The sequence below is a fragment of the Phocoena sinus genome, chromosome 4, assembly GCF_008692025.1.
Source record: "Phocoena sinus isolate mPhoSin1 chromosome 4, mPhoSin1.pri, whole genome shotgun sequence".
Taxonomy (NCBI): Eukaryota; Metazoa; Chordata; class Mammalia; order Artiodactyla; family Phocoenidae; genus Phocoena; species Phocoena sinus.
Window position 1 is genome coordinate 77,751,029 of NC_045766.1, and position 12,576 is coordinate 77,763,604.

At 35.9% G+C, this 12,576-nt stretch overlaps 1 protein-coding gene across 2 annotated transcripts in view; it reads right to left on the reverse strand.

The window, feature by feature from the left end:
- STXBP5L (syntaxin binding protein 5 like) overlaps window positions 1–12,576 on the reverse strand; it is a 405,174-nt gene that overhangs the window by 186,056 nt on the left and 206,542 nt on the right. For both annotated transcript variants that reach the window (XM_032630474.1, XM_032630475.1), the window contains exon 9: window positions 960–1,038. In XM_032630474.1, the coding sequence (XP_032486365.1) occupies window positions 960–1,038 (79 nt within the window). The remainder of the gene's footprint in view (window positions 1–959; window positions 1,039–12,576) is intronic.

Genomic DNA, 12,576 nt, shown 5'->3' on the forward strand with positions numbered 1-12,576 from the left:
TTGAGCCTGAAGACTCAAGCAAAGTTTGTTATAAACACTGTTTTAAGAAGGAAAAGAATATATGTAAAATATTTTCATCCATAATGATTAAATTTTAAGTGTTTTAATACTTTAGTTACAATAGTAATAAAACCATGATCATTTTTACTAGTTAAACATAGTAACATTAGGCTGGACTAAAGAGGTATTGATCCATCTATCTACTATACCTTGAGAAGAGCAGCTATAAGCAAACATTAAATGCACCTATGACAACAGGAAAATATTCTAGTGTGAACATTTAAGTAATATAAAGTAGAATTATCCAATTTAGACTTAAAATAAAACTAAGGTCTAGGCAAGATTTGTAATTATGGTAATTCTGGATGAGAGTATTGCCACTAATAATTACTGTAAGTATAAATATTGCTGATGCATAGGATATGGCTGCTGTATATACAAGATAAATTTCTGTTAAATATTATTTTTTATTTAATTTTCTGTATCTTAAAATTTAGCACTATTGTATTATGGCAATATACATAAATGTTTACCTTCACAACTAACTATAATCTTTCCAACTTCAGAATGTAAGATCCTAAAGTACAGAGACTTGGTTATGTATTTAATTCATGTGTAATACCAACAGGTACATAGCTTCTGCTGTTTAATAATGTTGAATGACTGCTGCTTGTAATTGCATGGCCCAAAAGCCCTACATTGTTAAAATTAATGTATATAATACTCATCTGAATATTCATATAAATTTTAAAATAATTGATTTGCTATTTATAATAACGTTGACATAATACATTTGCCAGTTGAACAATAAGAAATCTGTTATTATCAATGAAGAAGATTCAGCCAGTTAATATAATTATGTAAAACTTTAAACAATATATAAACATTAAAGGTTATCTGAATTTCTTGTCTCTGTTTCTTACATATTTTCCCATAACTCTCAAAGTAAAAATGCATACCTGTTTCTACAAGTTTTGTATTCTACTTTAAGAATTGGTTTGCAAGATTCAGATTTTCTTCCTTCTCTTTGAGTTTTTCCTAGAGAAAGAAAAAGGACTTTATTAAATATGATTTAAATTCTACTAACCCATGAGAATTTTAAAAGCTTGATTAAAGGAATATTTTTAAATGTAATTATGTGTTTTTCATAATACAATAAACACATTTCTACGCATCCTAACATATTTGTTAAATTTATAAACAATTTGTTGAACCCTAATAATTGACTGTTATATAAACAATAAAGTTATTTGTAAACATATTTGTATTGCTTCACATTCTCCATGTATAAATATAGTATCATATAAAGTTATTTTAATTATTTAAGTTTCAAGATAAACAACTTCAGAATTGAAGACATATACATACATACTTATCTGCATAATGAAATGTATAATGAAAATCCATACTAGGCTGAAAATTTTACCTATAAAACAAGCAAATCCCTTTCTTATGCAGAAAGATTTGCCATTTAAAACTTATGAAAATCTTTGCATTTTCATCAAATTTATTTAAAGGAAAGTCCATTAGACAATGAACACTGATGGTATATTTCATGATTTTTTAAAATTTTAATGATGTCCTCTATTTGCATAAAACAAAAATAATAGTTTCTTATAAGGGAAGGATTATGTTGTTTAGACTCCATAAGAGTCTAAATGAAAGATCAAGAAGAGTTGAAAATGGAAATAAAGCTACTTCTGCCTATAACATACTTATCTTTCTAGTTATGATTTTACTTATAATTCTACATCTCATTTTGATAAAATTCATCTTTTTCAAGATATGTTTGTTTGTTATTTTAATAAGTACCCTATTTATTCTTGTATTGCCACAGCTGTTTATAGACACAGAAACCTATTATGTAGATAGATGTTTACATGCATATAAGTTAAAATTTCAGAATAGCTTCAGAATGGCAAAGCCAAATCCAACTAGGATGTCAGGACAATTTTATCCAATTTGCTTAATGGGCTATCAGCATAGAATACACCTTATCTGCTCCATGGCATGCTTTCTGAAATTGCCTTCTCTTTCTTTTATGTCAACTAAAGAGGCAACCCAATAATAAAATATTGGTCAATATCATTCACATTGTAAAACAGGATTAAAAGTATCTATTATATGTGAAAAAGAATTGCTGACATTAACTATATTATATATGAAAAAGAATTGCTGATATTAAATATAGATCATTACAAAGAGACAACTTTGGCTCAGGGACTCACTCTGAACAGTGGTCTTAGAGGTGAGGAACATCTGGTTGGTGATTACTAGTTCTGATAATGAATGGAAATAGAGAGACCTGAAGGAAGTGACAGAGTCAGCAAAGAGACCCATTCTTCTCAGTTGATGTTTTTTCTATCCAGAGCTTCTCTAATAATTGCCAAACCATTAGTTGACCAAAACAGTATATTTGCAGTTGTTTATATATATGGGACCAACTACTATTTTTCAATCAATAAACATCACTATCATGCACTGATTTTAGTAGAAAAGAGTAATTGTTTAATTAATTAATGTTTTACTTCAATTTCCAACTCTAATAATTAATTTGGGGGTAAAGCCTTTCTGTTTTGATTATATTCATTGCCTGTCAGTAACTGAAATATGCTTAAATGTCATGTTGCATAAAACATTATCAACAACTGCATTTATTGCTTTTCCTTATGTTCAGAGTACTGTATTAAGTGGGAAGATACAAAGAAATAACTGACTACCAAAAAGCTTAAAATTTACTAAACTGAACAAAACAATTTTTGAAAATGACAACACGAGGTACCATAAACAAGTGATAGACATGAAGTGTTGCAGGAGTTGAGAATAAAACTGTGGCTTCCTTTTACAACAGACTTACCTAGATTTTCACAGACTTCCTAGAAGCTAGATTAAACATTAAAAGACAGAAGTTGGCTAGGAGAGCATAAGAAAAGACATGGAGGCAGAATGTGCCTAGTATGTTGAGAGAATAATGGATAAGAGAAATTGGGCAGATTAAAAGATTAATGTAGAAGAAGAGTGCAAAAAGGCTGATGAGGTACAAAAGAGCCATACAATGGCAATCTATAAAACTGATTTGCAGTATAGACAAGGGAGAGTCACTGGAAGCTTTCAAGTTGGGAAATAATATGTGTAAGCAATGCCTCAGAAATATTAACATGGATTTATTTAATAAAGAAATTTTGAGGATGTAAGATACTGATAATGGAAAACAAGGAGAAGATAATCACAACTGTGCAGGAAAAACTGAAGAAAAGTGAACAGTCTCAAAGAAAAGTGGGATACTATTAATCACACCAACATGTGCATCTTGAGAGTACTGGAAGGAAAGGAGAGAAAGGAGGAGAAAAACACTCAGAAATATTGGTTGAAAATGTTCTAAATTTTTTGAAAAGCATTATTTATACATCTAAGAACCTCAATAAACTCCATGTAGGATAAAATCAAAGAAATCTACTCCCAGACACATCAAGGTAAAAATGCTAAAAGCAAAAAAAAAAAAATATTGAAAGCAGCAAGAGGAAAATGATTCATTGTATACAAGGGAGCCCCAATAAGATTAATAGCTGACTTTCTTACCAAAGACAATGAAGCCAAAAGGTAGTGGAATGACATACTTAATGTACTGGGGAAAAAAAAAAAAACCCTGTTAACCAAGAATCAAAGTTCATCAAAATTATCTTTCAAAAATGGAGGTGAGGGCTTCCCTGGTGGCGCAGTGGTTGAGTGTCCGCCTGCTGATGCAGGGGACACGGGTTCGTGCCCCGGTCCAGGAAGATCCTGCATGCCGCGGAGTGGCTGGGCCCGTGAGCCATGGCCGCTGAGCCTGCACGTCTGGAGCCTGTGCTCCGCAACCGGAGAGGCCACAACAGTGAGAGGCCCACGTACCGCAAAAAAAAAAAAAAAATGGAGGTGAAATAAAGATGTTTCCAGATAACAAAAACTGACAGAATGTGTTGCTAGCAGAGCTCCCTTTCAAAAAATACTTAAGTTCTTCAGGCTGAAAGAGAGTAATATGAATCTACACACACAAAAAAAGATTACAAGGAAAAGTAATTAACATAGATAATTATAAAAGACAGTATAATTGCATATTTCCTCTTCAATCTTAACTGGTTTAAAAAACAATGTAAAAAGTAATATGCATATAATTGTAATATGGGATATATAATATATTTGAAAATAATAACACAAAGAAGGTGTATGGGAACAAGGTTACACTGGAGGAAGAAAATGACACCAAATGGCAACCTGAGTCCACAAGAACAAAGGAAGAGAACCACAAATCAGAAGCAAAAAGGCTAATGTAACAAATTTTATACATATATATGTGAGTTTGTATATATATATATACACACACACACATATATATATATAATATATACCCTTGACTAAATAACAAATGGGTGAAAGAAAAAAACCAAGAATATTGTAGAACAGTGTATGCTACAATACCGTTCATACAATGAACAGTGTTCGCAACATTGTTCAACAATTGTAGAACAATGTATAATACAACACATCAAAACTTCTGAGATGAAGCCTAAGCAGAGCAGAGAGGGAAATTTATACCTACGAGCAGCTATATTGAAAAAGAATATATGAAATCACTAACCTAACCATACACCTTAAGTCACAGAATAAAAGAACAACCTGAACCTGAAGCAAAAAGAAAGAAGGAGATAATAAAGATTTGAGCAGAAATTAATGACATAGAAAAGAGAAAAATATAGAAAATCAATTAAACTAAAATTTGATTCTCTAAAGAGATCAAGAAAATTGACAATCCTTTAGCTAAACTGACCAGAAAAGGGACAGACAGACAGAGATAAAAGACTTACACACACACACAAAAGATGGAACATAATTACCTATTTCAGCCTGAAGGGGCTGGAGTGTGCCTTAGGCTGCAACTGGGGGTATGCAGGACAGAGCTCGAGTCTGCCATTGAAGCCCCATTGTTAGTGTGTGCAAGAAGGGAAGGGTGGAGCCCCACCAAAACATGCTTGCAGTGGGCACAGCTCTGCCTCTGTGAGCTCTGGGAGTACACAAGTACCATGGCCTGTCCACACTCAGAGGCAAGGCTGAAATCTGTGCTGATCCCCAGGAACCGCACAACTTTCGAAGCGGGGCTGAAATTTGAGCAGTGTCCTGGTGGCTTTTGAGGTTTTATGCCATCATCTCCTTTGTAAGCTCAGTGCCTACGGAACATTCGAGCAGACTACTGGTACTCCCGTGGCTGGGTGGATCCAGCATTAGCAGCTTCCAGAACACGCAGAGGCAGGGTCGAGGTGTGGGTTGACTCCATAGGCCTCAGCTGGTCCCAGTGCCTGATTTCAGTGGATCTGTGCCAGCATATCTATGCTGGTGGACTGGTGAGCACAGCGCCTGAGGGACATCTGGGCGGATTGCTTGCATTCTCAAGGCTGAGGCAGGGCCAAGGGCAGTGCCAATAACAGTATACTTTGTGAGCCCACACAACAGGTAATGGGCTAGACCACAGAGCGCACTTCCCAATAGACAGCTCCTGTGGAGGAACACTCAGTGGCTCTTCTTCCAGTGGAAGTGTTTCAGTCCCACCTACCTCACACCACAGCTTAGAAACGGATCAGGAAGCTTCTACTCCAACAGTTGGGGAACAGACCCTACCCACAACAGGGCTGTGTAAACCACAGAGCAAAACGGAGGCCCCGCTCAACATCCAGTGCAGGCTCTGATCACCACAACACCAGCCACACCCCACATCAAGAGGATAACAAGCAGCACATACTGAGGAAAGCCAAGGAAGGCATCCATACTAAAAACAGCCCTCTAACCAAAAATATTAGACTCACACAGGCTACACAGGGATGGTCCCACATAAAAACAGCCCTTCATGACCACAGTAGATAACTGTTTCTCCTAAATTTGTAGAGTCACAGAAATATAAAATGAAGAATCAGAGGAACCACTTCCAATTAAAAGAACAAGAGAAATCCCCTGAATGAAAAAACAATTAAACAGATCTCTCCAGTCTACAAGATCCTGAGTTCAAAAAGGATGTAATAAAAATACTGAAGGAATTAAGAAAGGCAATTAATAGAAATGCAGACCACTGTAACAAGGAACTAGAAACTATAAAGAGGAGCCAATTAAAATTAGAAAACTAATTTGCTGAGCTAAAGCAATAAATATCAAACTACATAATTCAGAAGAACGAATAAGTGATCTGGAAGATTAGAATGGAAATCACCCAGTCAGAACAACAGACAGAAAGACAAATGAAAAAAAAAAACAAACAAAATGAAAGCAACATACAAGACCTATGGGATAATATAAAGCAAACAAATTTACACATAATAGGGATCCCAGAAGGAGAAGAAAGAGAAAAGAGGATTGAAAATGTATTTGAAGAAGTTACAAATAAATTGGCTGAAAACTTCCCAAATCTAAAGAAGGAAATTATATCTAGGTATAAGAAGTACAGAGAGTCCCAAAAAAAATGAACCCAAATAGACCTACACCAAGATATATTATAATTAAAATGGCAAAAGTTATAAAGAGAGGATTCTAAAGGCAGAAAGAGAAAAACAAAGAGTCAGTTACAAGGGAACCCCCATAAGGCTATCATCTGATTTCTCTACAGAAACACAGACCAGAGGGGAGTGGCAAGATATATTCAAAACCCTAGAAAGGAAAAACCTGCAACCTAGGATACTCTATCCAGCAAGATTATCATTTAGGCTAGAAGGAGAGATAAAGAATTTCTCAGATAAGCAAAAACTAAAGGAATACAGCAATACTAAATGTAAACCAAAAGAACTATTGAAAGGACTTATGTAAACAGAAAAGAAGCAAGAATCTACAGGAAAGAGAAAATCACAGTTGGAAAGCAAATCACTTTTAAAAGCCAGTACATAAATTTAAAAAATAAAGATAAAAAAATTTGAACGTGATGAAACTACAATGAATAGCAAAAGGATAAACATGAAGATGTAAAACAGTGCATCAAAATAATAAAATGTTGAGGTGTGTAAGAAAATGGAGAATTTTTTAAAAATGTGTTTGAGCCTATATGACTACAAGTCTAAAGCAAGTAGGTATAGTAATGGGTTAATACACTTGAAAAACGCTAACCACAAATCAAAAACATAAAATAGATTCACAAAACCCAAAAAGAACACAAGCATAATACAAAAGAAAATTATCAAACCATAAAAGGAAAGAAAAACTAAAAGAAAGGAACAAAAAAGAATATAAAATCAACTGGAAAACAAGGTTTAAAATGGCAATCATCAAAAATTACCTTAAATGTCAATGCACTAAACATTCCAATCAAAAGGCATAGAGTGGCAGATTGGATAATAAAACAAGAGCCCACAATATGCTGTCTATAAGAGATTCATTTCAGGGCTAAAGACAGACTGAAATTGAAGCGATGGAAAAAGGTATTTCATGAAAATAGATATGAGAAGAAAGAGAGTGTAGTAAAACGAATTCTACACCATGACTAAGTGCTATTTATCCAAGTGTGCAAGGCTGGTTTCAACATTCAAAAACCAATTGATAAATCATCACATCAATAGGCTAAAAAAGAAAAACCACATCATCATATAAATATATGCATAAAAAGCATGTGACAAAATCCAACACCCATTCATGACAAAAACTCTCAGTAAACTAGAATGAAACTGAGCAGGACCCTGAAAGGCCTTCTCAGACACAGACACCCCACTGTGTCCCCTGCCTTTTGTTTGTAGAAGAAGGTTTAGCCTCCTAGGCCTTTGCCGAGTTCCAAAGAGCAACTTTAATTAAAGAAGTGAGAAAATACAGGAACAAAGGAAAACAGCCAAGCAAGACAAAATAATATTAATTAGCCATAAAACATCATGAGGATACTTAGCTCTCCCACAAGAGCTATAGAGAATATTTAGAGCCATATCCTTAAGTTGTTTTGCAGATACTAAAAAAACCCCACCAGGTGGAAGAAGTTAACTGCATGCTGACAACCAGCATGTAGACCCCAGACTAGCTGGAACCAGAAAGTTGATGATCGAGATTTTAGAAACATCACCCTGTTATGTCACCATCAACCAGCCAGAGAATTGAGCACAAGCTGATCATGTACTCTGCAACCCTCTCCCTCACACTGTCTTTAAAAGCCCTAAAAGCCAATGGGGAGTTCAGGTCTTTTGAGCATGAGTTGCCCATTCTCCTTGCTTGGCCCCACATTGGGTGCTTTGCAATAAATGCTGTACTTTTCTTCACAAAAACCCAGTATCAGCAGATTGACTTTACTGCACACAGGCAAGTGTACCCAAGTTTGGTTCACTAACAGAAATAGATGGGAACTTTGTTAACTTGATAATACCTACCAAAAATCCTATAGGTAATATGGTACTTAATGGTGAGAAACTCAAATCTTTCCCACTAAGATTAGGAACAAGGCCAGGCTGTCACCTCTCACTACTGTTTTTCAACATTGTACTGAAGTTCTAGCTAATGAAATAAGACAAAAATATGAAACAAAAGGTATACAGATTGGGAAGGAAGAAATAAAACTATCCATCCATAGATAACATAATCACCTATGTAGTAAATCCAAAAGCATTGACAAAAAATCTTCTGGAACTAAGAAACGATTATAGCAAGGTTGCAGGATACATTGCTAATATACAAAAGTCAATTTATTTCCTATATACCAGCAAAAACTAAGTGGAATTTGAAATTGAAACACAATACCATTTACATTAGCATCCAAAAAAATGAAATACTTAGGTATAAGTCTACTGAATATGTACAAGATCTACAGGAATAAAACTAAAAAACGCTGATGATGACATCAAAGAACTAAATAAAGGGAGAAATATTTCATATTCACAGATAGTTAGACACTATATTGTCAAGATGTCAGTTTTCCCAATGTAGTCTACAGATTCAATGCAATCCCAATCGAATTTGGGATTTTGTGGATACCAACAAACTGACTTTTAAAGTTTATATGGAAAGGCAAAATATCTAGCATAGCCAACACAATACTGAAGAACAAAATGGGAGGGCTGAAAGTACTGGGACTTCAAGATTTACTATAAAGCTAAAATGATCAAAACAATGTGGAGAAAGATAGACAAATAGATCAATACAACAGAATAGGGGTCCCAGAAATAGACCTCCATAAATATAGCCAACTGACCTTTGACAAAAGAGCAAAAGCAATACAATGGAGCAAAGACAGTCTTTTCAACAAATGATGTTGGAACAACTAGACACCTACATGCAAAAAAAATGAATCTAGACACAGACGTTACACTTTTTACAAAAATTAACTAAAAATGGGTCATAGATCAATTTGTGTAAACACAAAACTACGTAACACCTAGAAGATAACATAGGAAAAAACCTATCTGACCTTTGGTATGACGTTTTAGATACAACACCAAAGACATAATCTATGAAAGAAATAATGGGTAAGTTGGACTTCATTAAAATTAAAAGCTTCTGCTCTGTGGAAGATAAGAGAATTAAAGACAAGCCACAGACTGAGAGAAAATATTTGCTAAGGCACAGCTGATAAAGGATTGTTATCCAAAATTTACATAGAACTCTTAAAAGGCAACAATAAGACAACCAACCCAACAAAAAATGAGCCAAAGGTCTTGACAGATACCTCACCAAAGAAGATATACAGATGGTAAATGAGCATATGAAAATATGCTCCACACCATATGTTACAAAGGAAATGCAAATTAAAACCACAATGAGATACCAGGACACATTTATTAGTATGGCCAAAATCTGGAATACTGACAACATCAAATGCTGAAGAGGATGTGCAACAACAGGAACTCTCTTTCATTGCTGATGGGAATGCAAAATGGTACACCACTTTGGAAAACCGGACAATTTGGCAATTTTGTAAAAAACTAAACATACTGTTACCATAGGATCCAGGAATTTCACTCCTTAGTATGTACCCAAAGGAGCTGAAAACGTACATCTACACAAAACTCACACATGGATGCTAATAGCAACTTTGTTCAAAACTGCCAAAACTTGGAGGCAACCAAGACGTCCTTAAATAGGTGAATGCATAAATCAATGGTGGTACAACCAGATAATGGAATAATATTTGGCACTAAAAATAATGAGCTATCAAGCCATGAAAGACATGGAGAAACCTTAAATGTATGTTACTAAGTGAAAGAAGACAATCTGAAAAGGCTACATACTGTATGATTCCAACTATATTCTGGAAAAGGCAAAATTACGGAGAAAGTAAAATGCCAGGGGTTGTGGGGGAAGAGGGTGAGGGAGAGATGACTAGGCAGAGCATGAGGATTTTTAAGTTATTAAAAGTACTTTGTATGATACTAGAATGATGGATATAGTCATTATACATTTGTGCAAATCCACAGAATGCACACCACCAAGAGTGAACCCTAAGGTAAACTATGGACTTTGGGTGATTATGATGTGGAAATGTAGGTTCATCAGTTGTAACAAATGTACCACTTTGCTTGAGGATGTTGATAATGGAAGAGGCTACTCATGTGTGTGGGGCAGGGTGTTTATGGGAAATATTTGTATCTCCTTCTTAATTTTGCTGTGAACCTAAAACTGCTCTAAAAATTGCCTTTAAAATTAAATATATCAGTAGAAGGACATGTGCTCACTCCCTCTTGCGAGAGCACCGTAATCACAAATAACTGCTGAACAATCATCAACAGGAAGACACTGGAACTCACTGAAAAAGATATCCCACATCCAAAGACAAAGAAGAAGCTGTAATGAGACGGTAGGAGGGGTGAAATCACAATAAAATCAAATCCCATAACCACTGAGTGGGTGACTCACAAACTGGAGAACAATTATATCAGAGAAGTCCACCCACTAGAGTGAAAGTTCTGAGCCCCACGTCAAGCTTCCCAAGCTGGGGGTCCGGCAACTGGAGGAGGAATTCCCAGAGAATCAGACTTTGAAGGCTAGCAGGATTTGATTGCAGAACTTCTACAGGTCTAGGGAAAACAGAGACTCCACTCTTGGAGGACACACAGAAAGTAGTGTGTGCATCAGGGCCCAGGGGAATGAAGGAGTGAACCCATAGGAGACTGAACCAGACCTACCTGCTAGTGTTGGAGGGTCTTCTGCAGAGGAGGGGGGTGGCTGTGGCTCATCAACGGGACAAGGACACTGGCAGCAGAGGTTCTGGGAAGTACTCCTTGGTGGGAACCCTGCCAGAGTCTGCCATTAGCCCCACCAAAGGGCCTGTAGGCTCCAGTGCTGGGTCGCCTCAGGCCAAACAACCGACAGGGAAGGAACTCAGCCCAACCAATCAGGAGACAAGCAGATTAAAATTTTAATGAGCTCTGTCCACCAGAGCAACACCCAGCTCTACCCACCACTAGTCCCTCCAATCAGGAAACTTGCACAAGCCTGTTTGAGAGCCTCATTCACCAGAAGGCAGACAACAGAAGCAAGAACTACAATCCTGCAGCCCGTGGAATGAAAACCACATTCACAGAAAGATAGAAAAAATGAAAAGGTAGAGGACTATATACCAGATAAAGGAATAAGATAAAGCCCCCCAAAAACAACTAAATGAAGTGGAGACAGGCAACCTTCCAGAAAAAGAATTCAGAATAATGATAGTGAAGATGATCCAGGACCTGGAAAAATATGGAGGCAAAGATTGAGAAGATGCAAGAAATGGTTAACAAAGAATAGAAGAATTAAAGAACAAACACCTAGAAGAATTAAAGAACAAACAAACAGATGAACAATACAATAACTGAAATGAAAACTACACTAGAAGGAATCAATAGCAGAATAACTGAGGCAGAAGAATGGATAAGTGACCTGGAAGACAGAATGGTGGAATTCACTGCTGTAGAAGAGAATAAAGGAAAAAAAATGAAGACAGCCTAAGAGACCTCTGGGACAACATTAAACGCAACAACATTCACATTGTAGGGGTCGCAGAAGGAGAAGAGAGAGAGAAAGGACCCGAGAAAATATTTGAAGAGATTATAGTCGAAAACTTCCCTAACATGGGAAAGGAAATAGCCACCCAAGTCCCGAAAGCACAGAGAGTCCCAAACAGGATAAACCCAAGGAGAAACACGCAGAGACACATAGTAATCAAATTGACAAAAACTAAAGACAAAGAAAAACTGTTAAAAGCAACAAGAGACAAATGACAAATAACATACAAGGGAACTCCCATAAGGTTAACAGCTGATTTCTCAGCAGAAACTCTACAAGCCAGAAGGTAGTGGCCCAATATATTTAAATTGATGAAAGGGAAGAACTTACAACAAAGATTACTGTACCTGGAAAGGATCTCATTCAGATTTGATGGAGAAATCAAAAGCTTTACAGACAAGCAAAAGTTAAGAGAATTCAGCACCACCAAACCAGCTCTACAGAAAGTGCTAAAGGAACTTCTCTAAGGGGGAAACACAAGAGAAGAAAAGGACATACAAAAAAAACCCCAAAACAATTAAGAAAATGGTAACAGGAACATACTTATTGAAAATTATCTTAAATGTGAATGGACTAAATGCTCCAATGAAAAAAAAGACTTGCTGAATGGATACT